Source organism: Hyla sarda, chromosome 7 (genome assembly GCF_029499605.1).
Source record: "Hyla sarda isolate aHylSar1 chromosome 7, aHylSar1.hap1, whole genome shotgun sequence".
NCBI lineage: Eukaryota > Metazoa > Chordata > Amphibia > Anura > Hylidae > Hyla > Hyla sarda.
In genome coordinates, this window is record NC_079195.1 from 214676055 (window position 1) to 214700372 (window position 24318).

The 24318-nt window shown below is 42.9% G+C and overlaps 1 protein-coding gene across 3 annotated transcripts in view; it reads left to right on the forward strand.

Annotated features, from left to right (window-relative positions):
• The window catches only part of ADGRL4 (adhesion G protein-coupled receptor L4), a 190076-nt gene that overhangs the window by 36330 nt on the left and 129428 nt on the right, over nt 1–24318 (forward strand). The window contains exon 1 of one of the 3 annotated variants that reach the window (XM_056532608.1): nt 13186–13344. The exons of the other annotated variants lie outside the window; for them this stretch is intronic. Within the exon in view, the coding sequence (XP_056388583.1) occupies nt 13203–13344 (142 nt within the window). The 5' untranslated portion in view covers nt 13186–13202. Of the gene's footprint in view, nt 1–13185; nt 13345–24318 lie in introns of those variants that run through there. 3 annotated transcript variants of the gene reach the window in all.

Below are 24318 nucleotides of genomic sequence, written 5' to 3' on the forward strand. Positions count from 1 at the left end.
AACTGTGCTTTTGTTTGTTACACCACCATTACAGCATACAATGAGGTCAGTGCAAGAGTGTGAGGGTTAACATTTGTATATGGGTGGATCATTGGTCCCATGGCACACTCCCCCATGGCACACTCCAAGCTTTTGGAAAGTCTGAAGGTGGAGTTTACTAGTCCCAACCTGAGTCCTCCCAGAAGCCTGGACCCAAAACCAGTTTATTCTGGCTCTCGCCAGAGAAGGGTGAACACCACTCCTAGCTCTGCTCCTGCTAGGAAGACCAGTCAGAGTCTGGCTCTAGCCAGAGAAGTTTATGCATCTAGAATGCCCCTGCTTGTTCCAGTCAGTAGAGTAACCTGTTTCGACAACAGTCTGCTACAAGACAATGAACAAACACTATTCTAGTCGTAGTAATGGAAGAACAGAAAAAGAACTGTCTAGAAGGCATTGCTTGCGTAATGGACAAGAAAGGACCAGGGCTCGCACAGGACAATGTATTTTGCACAATAAGGACAACGTATTTTGCACAAGAAGGATGACGCGTTTCGGCACTGGTTCGTGCCTTCCTCAGGTCCACCAATGCATCCCCGAGGAGTTAATCCTGTTCTGGACAGTTCCTGACATGGACAGAGGTGTCAGCAGAGAGAACTTTGGTCATGACAGAAAAGAAATCCAAAAAGTAAAGAATATCCTCTGTAGTATACAGCCACTTAGAAGTACGGGAAGGATAAAAAAAAAAAAAATGTTTTAATAGAAGTAATTTACTAATCTGTTTAACTTTCTGGCAACAGTTGATTAAAAAATAAAATAAAAAAAAGTTTTCCACTGGAGTACCCCTTTAAGTTCCAGGGAGGAAGCTAGGAGCTTCTGTGCTTTTTAAATGCAGAATTTTATTTCTTTAACTTGGCGTAATTGTTTCCATGGCTCCACGTGATGATTACAGAAAAAGTGACATATTTCATGTACTTGAGATGAAATAAAAAATAAAACATCTGTTCGGAATGAAAAGATGAGATGTCTACAAATAATTTAGCAGTCGAGCCACTTGTGATAAAAACATATTCATGTATGTATAGCGCAGGCAAATAATGGAAGCCATCCAGTACAAAGGCTCGTACACCGCTCATTATACTCAAACTCCAATATTTATCTTCAAGGGTCCCCGAGGGGTTTGTTTTTATTTATTACTTTCTGACTTCTTTTCTGTATGGAGCAATTTAGAGGAATATAAACGGAATAACAATGCACATTGTCAGTCAAAGCTCATCCAGAAAATCAGGGCTTTTTAGGTTAAAAAAACAAAACAAACTATGCTGATTCATTTTGATTTTGAAATCCGAGGAATTGTTCTGCTATTCTGTCGATTTGATTGTTTGAGGCATTTGCTATGCATTTGTCTCACAGCTTATCTATTACTCTGGATCAGCTCAGAGCTCGTTTAGAGTGGAGTTTCTGATTGGTTAGCCTTTCTGGCTTTTGCATTATGATGCGGATTATAGTGCATGTGCCGTGCATTTGTTATCAATGTTTCTTTTAGTATATATTTTTTTTTGTTCCTACTTCTCATCTAGATTGTCCAGTTGGATTTAAAGGGGTACTCCGTTGCTAGACAACTTATCCCCTATACAAAGAATAGGGGATAAGATGTCTGATCATGGGGCCCGGCTGCTGGGACCGCCCCCCCACGTTCTTTGTGCAGACACCCGGTGTTCTGAACATTTTGTTCGCTGGGTTCGGGAGGACGTGGTCATGACGTCGCGCCACAGCCCCTCCATTCATGTCTATGGTGGGGGAGGGGGGCGTGACGGCAGTAACGCCCCCTCCCATAGACATGAATGGAGGGGGCGTGACGTCACGATCATGGCTTCTCGTGTCAGCGGCCAGACCCCCATGATCAGACATCTTGTTTTACCTGTTGCCCCTAGACAACATAGGGCATACCTGAACGTCCTGGCCGCCCGGTCCTATATGCACCAGGACGTACATGCAGGGGTCAAGTCCTGGGAAAAAAAGTGTGGGAACTCACCCAAGATCTCCACTTAAAGGGGTACTCCACCCCTAGACATCTTATCCCCTATCCAAAGGATAGGGGATAAGATGTCTGATTGCAGAACCATGTTCTCCCTTCTGCACCCGACATTCGTTTAGAGTGTTGGGTGCAGCGCCGGAGGCTCATGACGTCACGGCCAAAGCCCCTCACTGCAAGTCTATAGGAGGGGGCATGACGGCCGTCACTCCCACTCCCATAGACTTGCATTGAGGGGGCATGGCCGTGACGTCACGAGCCTCTGCCCCCCCTTCGCCAGTCATTTGGCACGGAGAGAAGTTCACTCCGTGCACCGGATGTCTGGGGTGCCGCAGCCAAGATCGCTGAGGTCCCCAGTGGCGGGACCCCGGGATAAGATGTATAGGGGCGGAGTACCCCTTTCAGGGCTGGTCCTGCAGGACTCCTGCTAATGAGAACTGCGTTCCTGCTGTGGAAAAAGTGCAGGAACTCCGTTTCCATGAGTTCCTGCAGGACTTGAGCCCTGCGTACATGTATACCTTGGAGTGTTTATTGTCTATAAAGCAACTCAGGCACCATTAACCCTTTAGATACCATGATCAATGCCGATCACGGCATCTGAAGGAGGTAAATGACTGGCCATTTAGCTTAGGGAACTCATCGGACCCCCACAGTGGAATCGTGGGCTGTAGGGAATGGGGAAGAGGGCTCACAGTACCCATAGCCCAGGGGCCTACAATTTCTTAATCCAGCCCTAACCAAGTGAAAAACGTTGAGCTCTGCATATTAAAAGAATCACAATAGAAAAGATAAAACCATAGATTAAAGTAACAATAAGTGTCTAGAATATAGAAGTAAATACACATCAGATTAAACACTTAAAATGTAACAAACATATTATCACAATGTAACTATTATAAACGGATCTAATACAATGTGTGAATGTGCAACTTACACCTGCCGTATAACCACGACTACAAAAGAAGCGCTGCGCTCAGTATCTAAGGATGCGTATCCACAACACACAATAGCGCAGGCGGAACATCTTAATAAAAAATACAGGGGTCACGGTTGTCTCTATTTAGCGTTTATTATTCCAGTAAATAATAGTTATATTGTGACAGTTTCACATTGCCAAATTTTACGTAGCTTTTGTTGTCACGTTCATATTCTGATATTTCATTGTTATTATGCAACAACACCTAGGCTGGGTCCATACAATGTTTTTTTCAGACGTAGTTTTTGTTGTAAAAATGTGTCGGTAAAATTACGGACAAAATGTGTCTGTATTTTTACTATTAATGTGCTCTTTATAAGTCTATGGAATAGTGCTTGTGCACACAGAGGTGTCAGCAGAGAGCACTGTGGTCAGATTGGAAACAACTACACAACTTCCTCTGGAGCATACAGCAGCTGATAAGGATTAAGATTTTTAAATAGAAGTCATTTACAAATCTGTATAACTTTCTGGCACCAGTTGATTTAAAAAAATAGTTTTCCACTGGAGTACCCCTTTAACATGTCAATTCTTTCTGCGGCAATTCAGGAATAAAAAATTGAGCTTTTTCTGGGTGCTGGTTCTCCAAAGTAGGCAGTTGGACACAGTTTCAAGTCCAAAGGATATTTTATTGCACTAAAACAACGTGTTTCCGGTCCGAACAGGACCCTTCCTCAGGTAAGCACCTTACCTGAGGAAGGGTCCTGTTCGGACCGGAAACGCGCCACTGTGGGGGGAGCCCTAGCATTCGGATCCCCCACGATCTAAAACTTATCCCCTAAGCTTAGGGATAGGAGATCATTTTTTTGTCCACGATACTTCTCCTTTAAAGGGGTTATCCAGGAAAAAAACTTTTTTTTCTATATATCAACTGGCTCCAGAAAGTTAAACAGATTTGTAAATTACTTCTATTAAAAAAAATCTTAATCCTTTCAGTACTTATGAGCTGCTGAAGTTGAGTTGTTCTTTTCTGTCTAAGTGCTCTCTGATGACACCTTTCTCTGGGACTGTCCAGAGTAGAAGCAAATCCCCATAGCAAACCTCTTCTACTCTGTGCAGTTCCCGAGACAGACAGAGGTGTCAGCAGAGAGACAAAAAAGAACAACTCAACTTCAGCGGCTGATAAGTACTGGAAGGATTAAGATTTTTTAATAGAAGTAATTTACAAATCTGTTTAACTTTCTAGAGCCAGTTGATATATATATATATATATATATATATATATATATATATATATATATGTATATATTTATTTATTTATATATATATATATATATATATATATATATATATATATATATGTGTGTGTATATATATAAATTGTTTTCATGGAATACCCCTTTAAATCTTGCATAGATCTATACTGTTTAGGTATTGATGAAGACTGTGCACCTTTTTGATACATTTGAGGGAAGTGCACATGACGTCCGCCCAAGCAATCTGGGATAAAGGGCTCGGCCCAGACCCTGTTTAGTCTCCTTCTTGCAGAATTTTCCCTTTCACACCATTGTGACTGACGACTAAAACCCCCTGCACTATATAACAGGGTGGAACCATTTTATATCCGTCAGGAAAGGAACTTGAAATGTAACTAGATTGTTCTATGATCAGAATAGAATGATCCAGATAGGATCACCAGTAATGTGTTCTCTGCCTCGGTGTACATGCACCCTACAGCCACGTGGCAGAGAAGAAAAAATCTATATATTAAAGGGGTATTCCAACCAAAGACATCTTATGCCCAATCCAAAGGATAGCGGATAAGATGTCTGATTGCGGGGGGGGGGGGGGGGGGGCGCCGCTGGGAACCCCTTGATCTCTGTGCAGCACCCGCATTCTACGCCGGGCTGCTGCTCCAGTCTCGGAAAACTCTGTGTTTCCGCGACTGGAGACGTGACGTCACGCCCCCTCCCATAGACATGAATGGGGGGGGCGGGAAGTCAAATCTCCAGTCCCGGAAAACACAGAGTTTTCCAAGACTAGAAACGCAGCCCGGCGTAGAATGCGGGTGCTGCACAGAGATCAAGGGGGTCCCAGCGGCGCCCCCCCCCCCCGCAATCAGACATCTTATCCGTTATCCTTTGGATTGGGGATAAGATGTCTTTGGTTATCCGCCCCGTCCGCAGGTAAGCTTCTTTTGAAATGGTCCTTCTTTCCCTTTTTGCCCTTCTCCTTCTCCCCCCTCTCTTATGCTTTATTTCCTTTCCTCCCTATCTTCTTTCCTCTCTTGACTTACTCCTACCCCTGGGTTACTCCTTGTGGTTAACGGGGTACTCCAGTGAAAAACTTTTTTTTTTTTTTTTTAAATCACCCGTTGCAAGAAAGTTAAACAGATTTGTAAATGACTTCTATTAAAAAATCTTAATCCTTCCTGTACTTATTAGCTGCTGAATACTACAGCGGAAATTCTTTTCCGTTTGAATCACAGAGCTCTCTGCTGACATCATGAGCACAGTGCTCTCTGCTGACATTTCTGTCCATTTTAGGAACTGTCCAGAACAGCATATGTTTGCTATGGGGATTTCCTTTTACCCTGGACAGTTCCTAAAAATGGACAGAGATGTCAGCAGAGAGCACTGTGCTCGTGATGTCAGCAGAGAGCTCTGTGTTTCAAATGGAAAAGAATTTCCACTGTAGTATTCAGCAGCTAATAAGTACAGGAAAGATTAAGATTTTTTAATAGAAGTCATTTACAAATCTGTTTAACTTTATGGCACCAGTTGATTTAAAAAAAAAATTTCCACCGGAAAAGTTTTCCACCGGAGTACCCCTGTAAGACCCTATTGCAACTAGAGATGAGCGAACTTACAGTAAATTCGATTCGTCACGAACTTCTCAGCTCGGCGGTTGCTGACTTTTCCTGCATAAATTAGTTCAGATTTCCGGTGCTCCGGTGGGCTGGAAAAGGTGGATACAGTCCTAGGAAAGAGTCTCCTAGGACTGTATCCACCTTTTCCAGCCCACGGGAGCACCGGAAAGCTGAACTAATTTATGCAGGAAAAGTCATCAACTGCCGAGCCGAGAAGTTCGTGACGAATCGAATTTACTGTAAGTTCGCTCATCTCTAATTGCAACGCGTAGCCAGCTCCTTGCCTGATCCCTCTCCAATGACCGTTCCAGAAGCCCCATCTACGCTCTTCCAGATATGTAACCTCCCTCTTGCTTGACTAACCTCTTCGGCAATGTCCGACCTTCTACCAACTCTGGCCACCGCAGATAGGCAAACTTCAGCACTATATTTCTTACCTAATTGAGTCTCTGAGAGGTTGACTAGTGTTGATGACCTTTTATGTAGCTGACATGCATATCCTAGCTGGGCAGTTCCTGTTTCCCCTGTTTTATATTGATTTCTGTTTATGTCGAATAATTGTGACATGTGACGTGTACACTTTTTTTTTTTTGAACAAAAAAACAACAACTTTTTTTCAATAAATCTTAAAGGGGTACTCCGGTGAAAAACTTTTTTTTTTTAAAATCAACTGGTGCCAGAAAGTTAAACAGATTTGTAAATGACTTCTATTAAACATTCTTAATCCTTCCTGTACTTATTAGCTGCTGAATACTACAGTGGAAATTCTTTTCCATTTGAAACACAGAGCTCTCTGATGACATCACGAGCACAGTGCTCTCTGCTGACATCTCTGTCCATTTTAAGAACTGTCTGGAGTAAAAGAAAATCCCCATAGCAAACATATGCTGCTCTGGACAGTTCTTTAAATGGACAGAGATGTCAGCAGACAGCTGTGTGTTTCAAAAATATAATAATTTCCGCTGTAGTATTCAGCAGCTAATAAGTACAGGAAGGATTAAGATTTTTTTTAATAGAAGTAATTTACAAATCTGTTTAACTTTCTGGCACCAGTTGATTTAACAAAAAAAAAGTTTTTTCACCGGAGTACCCCTTTAACTTTGCAAAAAAAAAAAATTATATATATATATATATTTGTTTGGAATACCCCTTTAACTAGAGAAATTTCTTATTTGACCATATCCCCTTATCCTTCAATGCATTGTTATGGCATCTGCTGCTCTGTCTCTCCCCTCATGCTTTAGCCCCCGTTCACACTACAGAATTACTCAGTTTTCGAAGTTCCATCAGAAAATCGGCAGTAAAACAGCAGTTACAAAATCCCATTATAGTCTATGGGATTTTTCTAATAGCCGTTTTAATCCGTTATAGTCCATTATTAATAACGGACGTTATTTTGTGACGGAAGATAGTAATGGGAGAAATAGTTCATGAACTATTTCTCCCGTTACTATCATCCGTCACAAAATAACGTCTGTTATCAATAACGGACTATAACGGGGTAAAACGGCTATTAGAAAAATCCCATAGACTATAATAGGATTTTGTAACGGCCATATAGGATTTTGTAACTGCTGTTTTACTGCCGATTTTCTGACAGAACTTCGAAAACGGAGTAATTATGTAGTGTGAACGGGGCTTTACACTGCAGCTCTGCCTGTTCTGAACAGCTGCCAAGACATTGGGAAACATATCCAAAAACTACCGTCATTTGTGTTACAGGGATATCACATTTTTCTTTTTCTCTCACATTTCGAAAGGTCCCTCGTTCTGCTTTGAAATGATGTGAGAGTTCATTTTCACGCCACTTTTGGAATTAGGCGCCAAATTGTAAATCTCAGAAAATCTCACTAATCTCAGATTACGCTATTAGGCTGAAAATATGCGGAATGTCCACCGGGGCGGATGTTCCACACATAGACGGCAATGCATTTCAGAGCAGAATCCACAGAAAGAATAGACATGTCTAAAAAACAGCAATCTATGAATCAAGTATGTTGCATGTCCTTAAGGGGTTAAATGTGAGAGCAGATCATTTGCCATAATTTTAGAATGTATATATTTCAATAATTAAGTAATCACACCTTTTTTATGTTTATTAGTCAATAATCTGACTCTTAGGACTTGGCTGTTTTTTCCACTTTTTTTTTTTTTTCATGCTCTGCTTGGCTGCTGAAGATAGATAGATAGATATGAGATAGATAGATAAATAGATAGATAGATAGATAAATAGATAGATATGAGATAGATAAATAGATAGATAGATATGAGATAGATATATAGATAGATAGATATGAGATAGATAAATAGATATGAGATAGATAAATAGATAGATAGATAGATAGATAGATATGAGATAGATAGATATGAGATAGATAGATAGATATGAGATAGAGATAGATAGATACATATGAGATGGATAGATAGATATGAGATGGATAGATAGATAAATAGATAGATAGGAGATAAATAGATGATAGCTAGAGATGGATAGATAGATATGAGATAGTTAGATATTAATAGACTATAAATATGAGATAGATAGATATGAGGTAGTTATGAAATAGATTGATAAATAGATATGAGATAGATACGAGATAGATAGATAGATAGATAGATGAGATAGATACAAGATAGATAGATATGAGATAGATAGATATGAGATAGATAGATAGATATGAGATAGATAGATATGAGAGATAGATATGAGATAGATAGATATGAGATAGATATGAGATAGATAGATAGATAGATAGATATGAGACAGATAGATATGAGAGATAGATATGAGATAGATAGATAGATATGAGATAGATAGATAGATATGAGACAGATAGATAGATATGAGATAGATAGATATGAGATAGATATGAGAGATAGATAGATAGATATGAGCCAGATAGATAGATAGATAGATATGAGATGGATAGATAGATATGAGATAGTTAGTTATTAATAGATAATAAATATGAGATAGATAGATATGAGGTAGTTATGAAATAGATGGATAAATAGATATGAGATAGATAGATACGAGATAGATAGATAGATATGAGATAAATAGATATGAGATAGATAGATACGAGATAGATAGATAGATAGATAGATAGATATGAGATAGATAAATAGATAGATATGAGATAGATAGATATGAGATAGATAGATAGATAGATAGATAGATAGATAGATAGATAATGAGATAGATAAATAGATAGATATGAGATAGATAGATATGAGATAGATAGATAGATAGATAGATAGATATGAGATAGATAGATAGATAGATAGATATGAGACAGATAGATAGATAGATATGAGATAGATAGATATGAGATAGATATGAGAGAGAGAGATAGATACCGTAGATAGATAGATACATAGATAGATATGAGACAGTTAGATAGATAGATAGATAGATAGATATGAGACAGATAGATAGATAGATATGAGACAGATAGACCATTAGTTGTTTTCTACACGTCCTTGAAGTTTACTTGCCCTATATAATGAGGGTATTTACAGGGTACTTTATTAGGACTTTGCAGTAATTATCGCCTCCTTTTATCTCCTTATTTAGTGCTCACATATTGGCGCTCGCGCTCTCCTCGTCTTTTAATTCATCTGCGGAATAACAGCAGAAAGATTTACCCTCCTGACTAGGAGCGAACACGAGTTTCCTGTAAATACCTCATTACTTATGCATGCCTTCCTCCCATTGTGATTTTTAAGCTAACTGGTTGAGCTTAGACAAAGTATCATAAAACAGTAAGTTGGGTAATAAATACCCGGCCAGACAGTCCTGTCACTCAATAAATCTCCGCAACTCCACATATTAAAACTGCATATCTATTTAAAAATAATAATTTATGCCCCTCTTTAAGGCAAATTAATTTTATGTCGGAGGAAGTCTGCTCCTTGGAAGAAGTTGCTGTTTCTTTTGTAGCTACAGAATGTGGTTACGTGAAATGACTTATTGTAAATCTGTGATCAGAGCTATACTATATATATATATATATACAGTATATATATATGTGTGTGTGTGTGTGTATATATACAGTCGCCTGTCACTTGGGATCAGGCATACAGCTATACAGTGATCCCTCAACTTACAATGGCCTCAACATACAATAGTTTCAACATACAATGATCTTTTCTGGACCATTGTAACTTGAAACCAGACTCAACTACAATGTACAGCCAGTCTAGATCTGTGAAACTTGTCAATGGCCGGAAGAACCGACCAATCAGAATTGGCATTTTACTGGTAAAACCCCTGTATTACTGAAGTGTATGCACTGACTGGTGTCTGGTAGTGCCCCCTACAGTACAGGGAGGTATTACATGTTCTGTACTCTTTACCTGTATTACTGAGGCGCATGCACTGACTGGTGTCTGGTAGCGCCCCCTACAGTACAGGGAGGTATTACATGTTCTGTACACTTTACCTGTATTACTGAAGTGTATGCACTGACTGGTGTCTCGTAGCGCCCCCTACAGTACAGGGAGGGATTACATGTTCTGTACTCTTTACCTGTATTACTGAAGCGGATGCACTGACTGGTGTCTGGTAGCGCCCCCTACAGTACAGGGAGATATTACATGTTTTGTACTCTTTACCTGTATTACTGAAGCGCATGCACTGACTGGTGTTTGGTAGCGCCTCCTACAGTACAGGGAGGTATTACATGTTCTGTACTCTTTACCTGTATTACTGAAGTGCATGCACTGACTGGGGTCTGGTAGCGCCCCCTACAGTACAGGGAGGTATTACATGTTCTGTACAATTTACCTGTATTACTGAAGTTCATGCACTGACTGGTGTCTGGTAGCGCCCCTTACAGTATAGGGAGGTATTACATGTTCTGTACACTTTACCTGTGCCAGGATTAGCTGCTCCTTTGGACACCAGGTGAGGGCGGCTCCATTTTTCTTTTTTAGGACACTGTCTACTGTACAGGACCCTGAAGAAGCTTTTGTCATCTACATAGACCAGTGTTTCCCAACAAGGGTGCCTCCAGCTGTTGCAAAACTACAACTACCAGCATGCCCGGACAGCCTTCGGCTGTCCGGGCATGCTGGGATTTGTAGTTTTGCAACAGCTGGAGGCAACCTGGTTGGAATACACTGAAACAGACAGTGATTACATCTCCCAGCAGATCTTTATTACTTTTATATGTAGGGATTTGCTTTATCTCTATTAGTTATCTACTTATTTTGGTTTAATCCTCACTTTTTCCTATTTTTGGATGACATTTTGGGGGCTTCAGAACCAATTACCAGGTTTCCATAGAGTTCTGGTCTCAACATACAATGGTTTCAACTTACAATGGTCGTCCTGGAACCAATTAATATTGTAACTTGAGGGACCACTGTATTAGAAATCGGTAATGGGGTAACCCAGGGTGACCACAGAAGTCTATAGACCAGAGTATCCCAACCTTGGGTGCCTCCAGCTGTTGCAAAACTACAACTCCCAGCATGCCCGGACAGCCGTTGGTTATGAAACTATCTCAAAGACTAAAAGTGTTTGTTGCCCATGGCAACCAATCAGAGCGCAGCTTTCATTTTACCAGAGCAGGTTAAAGGCTCATTCACACCACGATTTTTGCCTCCAAGGTTCCGATGTATCCTTACCCAGACAGGCACGGGCCCTTATAATTTCAATAGCCGAGTGTTGTCAGCTAATGACTACATTCGGGTAATTAGCATATAGAAGATACTTCGGCATGTTATTATCATAGTTTCCCGACATACATGTGCCTCGGAGGCAGGGCTGCCATTGAAAATTTTGGGGCCCCTTACACAGCTCAGGCCTGGGCCCCCTGGACACCCCTCACAGTACCGCCAATTGCACATATCACGTTGCGCGTCCTACGACATACAACATGATACCAGTATCAGCATTACAAATCGGGCTGCTACCCCCCATGCACTTTTATCCCCTCCCCCCTTGATCAACCCATTGTGCTATATCATTTGCCCCTCCTCTGATCCCCCCCTGTGCCACTTTATATCCCCTCCCCCCCCCGTGCCACTTAATTCCGGTTCTACCCAGTGCACTTTTCATTAACAATTATATTATCTTTATTCTGTAATTCCATAGGATTACACCAATAACCAATCTTTATAGGCTTTGTTTAATTTTACTATTTTTTTTAAATAACTTTTTGTACAAAAATTTGTATACGGTACTTAAAATCATCTTCTTCTGACCCCTAACACTTTAGAATTTTCCCATATACTGGAATGTATGAGGGCGCACCTTTTGCGCTTTGATCTGTAGTTTTTACTGGTACCATGTTTTATTTTTTTTTTATGGGACTGTTCGATCGCTTTTTATAAATTTTTTATTGTATATAAAATGACTTAAAATTAGTAATTGTGGACTTATGTTGTAATCGTTTGGACATTTACGCACGCGGCGATACCACATTTGGATTCTTAAAGGGGTACTCCGGCGCTAAGACATCTTATCCCCTATCCCAGGCAAAGGCAAACTTCGGCACTGCTGATGTTTTGGACTACATCTCCCATGATGCTTTGTCAGCATTTTGGCTGTAAGAGCATCATGGGAGATGTAGTCCAAAACATCTGCAGTGCCAAAGGTTGCCTATGCCTGGTATAGGGGATAAGATGCCTGATCGCTGGGGTCCCGCCGCTGGGGACCCCCGTGATTTTCCACGCCGCACCCCGTTAGAATCAGCCCCCGGAGCGTGCTCGCTCCGGGTCTGATTGCTGGCGATCACGGGGACGGAGCATAGTGACGTCACGGCTCCGCCCCCTCAATGCAAGCCTATGGAGGGGGCGTGTCACGCCCCCTCCATAGGCTTGCATTGAGGGGGCGGGGCGTGATGTCACACTGGGGCGGAGCCGTGACGTCACTATGCTCCGTCCCCGTGATCGCCAGCAATCAGACCCGGAGCGAGCACGCTCCGGGGGCTGATTTTAACGGGGTGCGGCGTGGAAGATCACGGGGGTCCCCAGCGGCGGGATCCCCGCAATAGGCATCTTATCCCCTATCCTTTGGATAAGGGATAAGATTTCTTAGCGCCGGAGTACCCCTTTAAATTATTTTATTTTAAAAAATGGGAAAAGGGACCCCCCCCTTTTCCCATTTTTTAAAATAAAATAATTGGTGGGTGTGTTAAATGCAGTGTGTGCGAATCTTTTCCAAACAATGTACCTCCAGCTGTCGCAAAAGTACAACTCCCAGCATGCCCAGACAGCCGTTGGAGCTCTGGGCATGCTGGTAGTTGTAGTTTGTAACAGCTGGAGGCACCCTGTTTGAAAAACACAGATATAGTTATTTGTGTGTGAGTGTGAATGTATTATAGGTTACCTTCTCATGATAAACACATTCCCCTATACAGGAACTTCTTTCTGGGCCTCCACAGCACAGCGGTCACATGACTGATCACATGGTAATGACACCATCTAAGGACCTCTTCCATCCCATACACAGCCCGATGTTCGGCAGTAAATCGCTCCACTGTTCACTGTGCTGCTTCCTGAAACCTCTGCTCGTACAGGGAGGAGAGGACAGATGCAGTAAGTATTAGTTGCATCTGCCAGTGGACGCAGGAGGCTGCTGTTTTAACAGCAATCTTCTGCTTCTGTGCTGGGGGTGCTATAGGGAGGTGCAACCGGGGCCAGGGCCCCTTACTCGAGTACTGGTTGTACCCCCCTGATGGCGACCCTGCTCGGAGGCACAAGTTGTGGTGTGAACCCTGCTTAAAGGGGTACTCCGCTGCATAGCGTTTGGAACAAACTGTTTCGAACGCTGGAGCTGGCGCTGGGAGCCCGTGACGTCATAGCCCCACCCCCTCATGATGTCACGCCCCGCCCCCTCAATGCAAGTCTATGATAGGGGGAGTGACAGCCGTCAGGCCCCCTCCCATAGACTTGCATTGGAGGGGTGGGGCGTGACATCATGATGGGGCGGGGCTATGATGTCACGAGCTCCCGACGCCATCTCCAGTGTTCGGAACAGTTTGTTCCAAACGCTATGCAGCGGAGTACCCCTTTAAAGGAGTTGTGCAGTGAAATATAACTTATCCCCTTATCCTCTATCCTTTGGGATAAGATATAGATTGTGGGGGGTCTGACCGCTGGGACCCCCGCGATCTCCTGAATGGGGCTCCGGCAGTCTGCCCGAAGCAGCCGTTCCGACAGATAAGGGATAAGCGATATTTCACTACAGAACTCCTTTAAGATATGAATGCTGAGCTGTGATTGGTTGCTATGGGCAGAAAAGACAGTTTTTATTATTAGTTTTTTATTAGTTTTGGAATATATACTAATTTTAACAAGGGCATAAGTATCTGACATGAAGAGTCTGAGCTCTAGGACCCCCATGTTTTCCAGAATGGGGCCCCTAATATGTCTGCGGCATGGAGCATGTAGTTGGCACAGGCTCCATGTAGTCTTTATGGGAGTGACAGAGATTCCCGGGTACAGCGCTTGTGTGTCTCCGGTGCTCCCATACAGAACACTGACTTAAAGGGGTACTCCGGAGGGAATTTTTTTTTTTCAAATCAACTAGTGCCAGAAAGTTATGCAGATTTGTAAATTACCTCTATAGGAAAATCTTAAAGAAGTCTCATGCTGAAAAACGTATCCTCTATTGGAGAGCCGTTCGGCTATATTCGGCTTTCCCATAGAGATATATGGGGGGGGGGGGCGGCCCCTGTTTCAGGTAAGGTTCATGATGCTTCATTCCTGGGGAGCACAGGGCTCCGTATGGGAGACCTCTGGGACCCCCGCAATCTAAAACTTATAGCAGATACGTTTTTTGGCATGACATATGTCCCTTAAGCCTTCCAGTAGTTATGAGCTGCTGTATGCTCCAGAGGAAGTTTTGTAGTTCTTTCCAGTCGGACCACAGTGCTCTCTGCTGCCACCTCTGTCCGTGTCAGGAACGGTCCAGAGCAGAGAAGATTTGTTATGGGGATTTGCTCCTACTCTGGACAGTCTTTTTGATCAATGGGATTCTGCTGCAAGCAAAATTCGCTCAGAATTAATTTAGAATGGAACATCTGTAGGGTGCATGGACCCGAGTAGTAGTTTACAAGACCCCACCCTGGAGAGGGCTTCACACAAGTTTATTTGGGCTAATGTTTGCATCTGTATTACAACTAGTGATGAGCGGCATTGGCCATATTCGAATTTGCGATATTTCACAAATATATAGACGGATATTCGTCCTATATTCGCGAATTTCCCATATCTGTTATATTCACAAATTCGAGGAAGAAAACAGTGAGGGGGTGAGCAACTTTACTATTGGTTGCTAGGGATGTTGTTGATAACCTTTCATTCTAATTGGCCCACAAGTGAAAAGAAGGAATATGCGAATATGCGGAAAAAAGTGAAAATTCGTAATTTGGAATATATAGCAAATATATATGCAATATTAGCAAATTCGCGAATTTGCGATCTTCGCGATAAAAATTCGAAATGCGAATGTACGCGCCCAACACTAATTAAAACTTATTATCCCAGCAGACTTGTGATATAATAACTCTAACAGCACCATAAGCATTATGGACCTAGTCTAGGAGCCCATTTACCTAGAATGATTATGAAACAATTGCCGAACTATGAAGTATCTTATGGGAGTTTTCCATCACAGAGATCATCAGGGAGACATTTCTTCTCATAGTTGGCTGCCAATAACCCCCCGGACAAACCCAGATCTGCCTCTTCTGTGTTTACTACAAATATTTCTGTCTTTTTCACTAAACCTCCCATGTTTGTTGGAGCTTCTCTAAGGGGTTAATGCAAATATCAATCGGCAAACACTTTCGGAGAACCCAGATGATGTCAATTAGATTTGACTCGGTCTCGTTCTCTATAAATCAGCAGTAAAATAGTGTTTACTCTCATAATCAGATTATGGTTTATGAGGTGTCAGATGTGGAGTAATTAATTTACTTGTGGAATTTATGGAATAACACGTGGGATACGTTTCCCGAGGAGTAATAACTGTTTGTGTGTTTCTCATATTAGGCGAAATCATTGCGAGACTGAGACCGGCTTAACATGCAATCAGTACGGCCGCCAAATTTGGTAATTTTTTTGCCTTATAATCAATTCATGCAATCAGCAATCTCAATCAGCTTGTCATCTGGGTGGTCAAGACTGAACAGATGTTAGCAGAAGCTTCCAGGGACTGATGACCCTTAGCTTCTCATTCTAGTGGTCCATGAAGCCAGACCTTATGTCATCTGGTTGTGTTCGTCCAAATCCAATTCGTTGTGTGTCCTGGGCTTCCTATGACCTCCATCCCTTTGTGCAGAAGTATTCATACAGTACTTTTGCTAAAAATACTGAGGATTTTTATGATCTCTTTGCCCAAGTTGTTTCTCAAATGCAGTGTATTCATGGTGACCATCTCTATATAACGTCTTGTTTTTCGATATATTAAAGGGGTACTCCGCCCCTAGACATCTTATCCTCTGTCGAAACGATAGGGGATAAGATGTCTGATTGTGGGGCGGGGGGCTCGTCGCGATCTCCTTGCAGTGCGGGTGCTGCGCCGTAGGCTCGGGACGTTACGGCAGCGCCCCCGCCCATGACGTCACGCCCCCTCCCATAGACTTGCATTGAGGGGCATGGCCATGATATCACAAGCAGGGAGTGACCGTGATGTCACAAGCCTCCGCCTTGCATTGCCAGTTATCCGACACGGAGCAAAGTTCGCTCCGTGTATTGGATGTCTGGGGTGCTGCTTCCGAGATCGCAGGGTCCCCCAGCTGTGAGACCCCCGCCATCAGACCTCTTTTCCCATATTCTTTAGATAGGGGATAAGATGTCTAGGGGCGGAGTACCCCTTTAACAACCTTTTTTTTGTGAGCATTCTGTGGCGTGGCTTCCACTGGTAGGATTTTGTCTAGTATTCATGGATGTGGTGTCCTACGTAGTATTGTTGAGATATTGTAACTGCAGTCTGGGGATTATGGTTGGTAGAGTCATTGTGATGATGGGGCATTCATTGGAGGGTATTTGGTGACACAGTAGAGGGCACTCATAGGAAATATTGTGGTTGGAACTTATGTGGCGGAAATTGGGGGAGATTTATCAAAACCTGTGTAGAGGAAAAGTTGACCAGTTGCCCATAGCAACCAATCAGATTGCTTCTTTCATTTTCAAAAGGGCCTCTGAAAAAGGAAAGAAGCGATCTGATTGGTTGCTATGGGCAACTGGTCAACTTTTTCTCTACACAAGTTTTGATAAATCTCCCCCTTTGTGCTTATAATGGGTGTAACCTTTGCACCCATACAGTGCTAAATAGTGTGTGTGGAAGTGACCATATGGAGTGCAGTGGGACCTGCTGGGTAGTAAGAAAGAGCAGGAGACCTCTTTTAACCCCCATAAGATGGACTGATTGAGAGGAGAAACCTTGGACCAAGTTTTCTTAAATAGGATTTATCATATCTTTCCATGTGACAACACCGAAGAAAGGTCACTCTGCTACAATGTAAAGTAGTGGAGACCCAAAGTGATTCACCATGAAGTAATGGGGGAACCTCTGTGCCACGGTGGTATTGGCAGGCCAGACTGCAATGGGTAGTTTCTCAGGAACCTATAGTGGCACTTGTAGGGTGAGGGCACTTTGGCATAATCAGTTTCAATGTGAAAAACATTTGCAGCTTGCACTTTTTCCCTTAAAGTTAAAGGGGTTCTCCGGTGCTTACACATCTTATCCCCTATCCAAAGGATAGGGGATAAGATGCCTGATCGCGGGAATCCCGCAGCTGGGGACGCTCGTGATCATGCACGTGGCACCCCGTTTGTAATCAGTCCCCGGAGCGCGTTCGCTCCAGGTCTGATTACGGGCGACTACAGGGCCAGCGGCGTGTGACGTCACGCTCCGCCCCTCAATGCAAGCCTACGGAAGGGGGCGCGATAGCTATCATGCCCCCTAGAATTTATTTTTAATTGCCATTTTCTGATCCCTGTAACTCCCCCCCCCCCCCCCCACGTATACCAGGCTGTATGAGGGCTCATTTTTTGTGCCATAATCTATTGTTTGTATCGGTACTATTTTGGTATTGATCTGACTTTTTAATTGCTTTTTACTTCTGTTATTTATGTTATTTATTTTTTTCTACATTTACATCATTTAACGTACAGGAAATAAAATGTTATATTTTAATAGATCAGACAACTACGCACGCGGTGATACCAAATATGTTTATTTTTATTATGCTTCCATGTTTTTTTATATAGGAAAAAAGGGGTGATTTGAACTTTTAATATGTGTGTCTTTTAAACTTTTATTAAACCTTTTTTGACACTTAGGGGACTCTTAGGAGGAATCTATTTATTCCTTATACAGATCAATGCAGTTCTATTGAACTCCATTGATCTCCATAGATAAAGCCTGGTCCAGACAGACTCTATCAATGACAGAGGGCACCAGGGAACAAGAGGTGAACCCTCGCACCCCACTAGCCCATCAGGGAGCATTTACATATCCCTTTAGACCACGCTGTCAGCTTTGGGTTAAAAGTCGGTCGTGGCGATCTTAGTATGTATGTATGGAGCGGGCTTGAGTCAGGAGCCCGCTCCATACACCCTTAGCGCTGCCGTTCCCTTCGGGGGCTTCCAGGTCTGGCCCTTTTTGCCTAAAGCAGGGCTAGAGGCTTGAAAAATTCCCCTGCCCATAGGATTTCCTATTCCTTTTCCCTGTTTGTAACCAATGGAAATCTATTCCGTTGCATATATTCTAATGGCTTCCGATCAGTCTCATGTTTTGTAGTCATTGTTGTTATTATCTAAGGACAAAGTCTGTAACTGATCATATGGATTTTTGATTGCGATCCGAATAATTTTTCTATATTGAAACCTTTAAACAATGCAGAATCTGAAATGCACCTGATTTATAGACACAAGTGAAAAAGCCACTAAAATGTAATTTGACACGTGTGATGTATAATACACATAAAACGCTCACAGATGTTCTGGAGTCGCTGATTTCTGCAGCGGCAACAACAGCATTAATGACTTCAGAGGAACCGCGGTAATAATGAATCTCACAACTCATTAGGTGCGAAATATCCATCCATGGAAATGCTCAAGAAGACCCCCAAAGGAGGATACCACTTTAAGATGGAGGAACCTATAACAAACTGCAATAACTTTGTATGGGTTTAGGCCTGGAAGGGTTTGGTTCATGAGAGATTTCCAAATTACGTATACTAAAATACCCCAGCGCTACTGTCTCTATCAGAATTCAAAGTCCAGCTACAGTGCCCTCACATAATGGAATACCGTATTTTTCGCCATATAAGACGCTCCGGCATATAAGACGCACCCAATTTTAGAGGCTGAAAATCTAGAAAAAAAAGATTCTGAACCTTCAACCTGCGGACCTCCAGATGTTGCAAAACTACAACTCCCAGCATGCCCGAACAGCCAACGGCTGTCCGGGCATGCCAGGAGTTGTAGTTTTGCAACATCTGGAGGTCTGCAGGTTGAAGACCACTGGATAGGAGGTAATACTCACGTGTCCCCTCCGCTCCGGACCCGTCACCGCTGCCATGGATGTCGCTGTCGCCGCGTCCCCGGGGTGTCCCCGTCGCTCCGGAACGTCTCTGCTGTCTGGTAACCTCACTCTATCCTTCGCCGCCATCACGCCGCTCCACACGCCGCTCTTATTGGATGACGGGATGGCGTGCGCGATGAATTGATGATGACGAAGGAGAGCGCCGGCCATGCAGGGGATCCCGGCACGGAGCAGACACCGAGGAGGCAGGTAAGGTCCCTCCTGGTGTCCTGTAAGCTGTTCGGGACGCCACGACGTCCCGAACAGCCCAACTGAGCAGCCGGGTTAGTGTCACTTTCGCTTTGATCTCCGTGTCTGAAGGGTTAATACATTATTAGCCGCGGGTCCTGGCCGTTGAAGTGCATCTTATACGGCGAAAAATACGGTATATACTATGTGTGCTTAAATCACTTCAAAATATATCAAAACCAAACAAAAGTATAACGTTCACAAAACAGAAAAGTCTAAATTTGTAAATGAGGGCATTGAACTAATTCGAAAATACTCTTGTGTTTAACCTCAGAAATACCCAGTGAACTAACTTGTATAAAATGAGGCAAAAAATTAATTGCTCATGGGTCATAAAACAGCCGGTCGGCTTAAATAAAAACCCCATTACCAACCACAATAACACACAGAGACTCAAGTGTGGTGGAAGGTCATAGCATACACCTTTTTGTAATAAAACACCAGGCATAAAACACATTGTAGGAAGAAGGAGGTGTTGTGGACCTGGTGCAGAGCGGATCCCAGGCCCTGCCTCTCCAACACTACTGGACGTCTTAAAAGACCTTAAGAAGCCCTACTACAAAGTGTGGCCAGGTTATTAAGTGTTAAGTATATGACAGATGCTCTTTAAAAGAGTAGTCCGCCCATAGACATCTTATCCCCTATCCAAACCCTGCGATCCCTTCTGCTGCATGGAGCGAAGTTTGCTCCGTGCCTGATGATGGGCGATACAGGGGCCGGAGTATCGTGACGTCACATCCCGCCCCCTCAGTGCAAGTCTATGTGAGTGGACATGGCGACCGTCATGCCCACTCACATAGACTTGTATTGAGGGGGCGGGATGTGACGTCACTAGGGGGCTAGAAGGGATACTCCGGCCCTGGTATCGCCCTTTACCAGGCACGGAGCGAACTTTGGATAAGGGTTAAGATGTCTAGGGGCGGAGTATCCCTTTAAAGGGGTTATCCACCATAAGGTGACTTTAGTACTTACCTGCCAGAAATAAATAAACATGCTTAGGAAGGATCTGTGCTTGTATTGGGGCTAAATGGCTGTGAGTCCACCATAACGCTGCTGCTTTCTTTTTGTAAAATTTATATTTCCTGTTGGAGTTCCCTCCCTTTAACTACATATCCAGGAACCCTTGTTTGCAAATGTGAGGTCACTTTTCTCCCTCCCACAGATCACTCACCCCACCCATAGTTTCCAGTCGTATCACAACACAGAACATAATCCCAGATGTGGAATAACATTTTCAACGACAGGATCCCTACTTGACAGGATGGATGCCCACAGTGTAATGTGTCACTGAAAATTATTTAAACTATAATTAATGGGAAAGTGCTAAAGAGGCTTTTGCCACAATAAACTACATCTCCTGGTCTGATCTAAGCAGTAGTAAGGGTATCCTGGTAGCTCTTGTTTCACCCATCATAACTGCAGAATTAAGAAGTGACTTAAACTCTAAATAAACATAGTCAACCATAATACACAATGGGGGAGATTTATCCAAGCTGTCTATGTCCCACATCAATATAGACCAAACCACAGAGGGTTAGGCTGGTGCGCCTAATTTTTCAAAAGGCGCAGGGCTGTTGATAAATTCTGTGCACAGACTTCAGGATCTATGCTTTAGACTGCATTTAAACAAGCTCCAACATGACATTTCGGCGTACTTTCAGCCGATGCGACTTGTCACTGAAAAGTCGCTTTTGATAAATTCAGCACCAATGCATTTTCCGTCTAAAATAGACTAGAATGCATCATGTTCTAAAAATCCTCTAGAGCAAAAGTCGCAAAAAAGTTGCACATATTTAGGCTGCGACTTTCTGTGCGACAAATTTAGACAGGAAAACACAGTCTAAATCCTTTGATAAATCTCCCCCAATGATATTAGGGACTCACAGGTGACGTCTTCTCTATAGTCTTTCCTTTTCTTGTTCATCTCGACTTCTTTCACCTACATCTTCTCTCTGAGTTTAATGCCCCCACATCATTGGCTCCTCACTTAGTCAGTAGATCCTCCTGCACATTATACCCTCTGAATATAACCCTGTCACACACTGTACCCCCTGAATATAACCCTGCCACACACTGTACCCCCTGAATATAACCTTACCACACACCATACCCCCTAAATATAATGTTACCACACACTGTACCCCTGAATATAACCCTGCCACACACTGTATCCCCTGAATATAACCCTGCCACACACTGTACCCCCTGAATATAACCTTACCACACACCATACCCCCTAAATATAATGTTACCACACACTGTACCCCTGAATATAACCCTGTCACACACTGTATCCCCTGAATATAACCTTACCCCACACCATACCCCCTGAATATAATGTTACCACACACTGTACCCCTGAATATAACCTTACCCCACACCATACCCCCTGAATATAATGTTACCACACACTGTACCCCTGAATATAACCCTGCCACACACTGTACCCCCTGAATATAACCCTGCCACACACTGTACCCCCTGAATATAACCCTGCCACACACCATACCCCCTGAATATAATGTTACCACACACTGTACCCCCTGAATATAACCCTACCAGACACTATGCCCTGCCACTGCTACACACTGTACCCTCTGAAAATAATACTGCTACACACTGTACCCTCTGAATATAATACTGCTACACACTGCTAGAGGTGTACTGTAGGAGCTACAGAGGCACATGGTAGCTAAAGGGTGTTATTAGGAGCACCAGAGGCACATGGCTGCTAAAGCAATCCAGACAACTGCTGACTAATGGATGCCATTTTTGGCTCCTTACTTGATTACGTGGTCAATCAATGCCAGCCAGCACCAGGATGAGTTGGGGAGGAAATTGATCATGGCAGCTAAAGGATAAATGGGGCATCAGTGGAATCGCTGCATCCACCATTAGCAGTGAGGTTTCGGCTGCTCATAGCTGGGACCGCCGTACATGAAGCAATCTCAGCTCCTGGGCGCCATAACCATACATTTATGTCATGTGTCCTTTAGGCGTTAAATACTTTCCCCCCCTATATGGATATGATACTTTGACAGTATCTAATCCATATTGGGGGGCACATTATCTAATATATACAGGAGGCACAATATCTAACCATATAGAGTGGGACACAATCTCATACTAGATAGATAGATAGTGAGTGGTTGTCATTATTTTGATGCCTTTGTAAGGTCTTTATAGGCAAGTTTCTATACAGTGATAAAAGGACATGTATCTGAGGTCTTGTCTGTATGATGTTTTTGCCATATCATATCCTGTCAGAATTTTGCACCCACAGATCTTGCTCTTGGTCTAAAATTTAACATTCCCTTTGAGTACGAAAAACTTTCATGTCTGTAATCCTGTGATCTGGACAGAAAGAGTAGTTTTGCAACTGGTGTTTTCATTTTGTTGCTTTGTTATGGAGATGAAGATTGACTTTTGTCTTCAGCTTCTTCTCCGTCCTTAGAACATACAGCATACACATCTTACATGGTATTGCTGTTACAATATCAGATATGCAGTAGCCCAGATATGAAATAAGGAAGCGCTAGAACTGTGGACCTACAGCTCTTGCATGCTGTCTGTGCATGCTGAGAGTTGTAGTTTTGTTTGTTATCCAACATAAGGTGACTTTAGTAATTAAGTGTCAAACAGTAATGGACATGCTTACCAAGGATCTTTGCTGGTGTTGGTGGTAAATGGCCATGTCCTGTGTCCCCTATTAAGCTGCTGGCTTGTTTTTGGGAAATGGTAATTCCTGTTTCTGTGGCCTCCCTCAGACTACAATCCCAAGGATCCTTTGTTTCAAGGTGGGAGGTGACTTATTTCCTTCCCACACATCGGTGGCCCCACCCATTGCAGCACAGCACAACCTGACACAAAAGCTGTTGAACTGAGTGATGGTCAATGCATGCACATGTGCGCCGGTAACATCATCAGGGACTGGCTTCACACACAACAGATGAAGCAGCCAAGTCCCCCTTTCAGCACCTGACTTGTGATGTATTTTCTCGGGCCACACAGCAAGCTGGGAAAGGTCAGAGACAACACTCATTTTGTAGGCTGCAGAAAATGAACTTCTTTGGAAAAGAAAGAAATTCGATAAGGCAAAGAAATTTGATACCAACCACCAAACACAGGTAAGTGAAGTATATTAATAACTAGACTACCGTAACTTTGCTTACATTCAAATACCCCAAAAATGCCAGAATACACCTTTAATGTCTATATCAAGTACATTTTCTGTGGGATCTCTCCTTACGGACCATAGAAATGTTTTCTCCTGATATATGGTGATTTATGTAATTACACAACATCAGTAGTGTTGCTCGCGAATATTCGCAATTCGAATTTTAATCGTGAATATCGCATATTCGAAAATTCGTGAATATTGCACTATATATTCGCAATTACAAATATTCCCTTTTTTTTTGTTCACAGTACACATCACAGTGATCACTGCATCCCTCTCTGCTCTTCGCAAATGCGCATATTCGCGAATATTGAGCCCTCCCTTTTTTAATGGTATAGGGAACTAATGGGCTAGTGCAGTGGTCTACAGCCTCCGGACCTGCAGATGTTGCAAAACTACAACTCCCAGCATGCCCGGACAGCCAACGGCTGTCCGGGCATGCTGGGAGTTGTAGTTTTGCAACATTTGGAGGTCCGCAGGCTGGAGACCACTGCACTAGCCCATTAGTTCCCTATATCATTAAAAAAGGGAGGGCTCAATATTT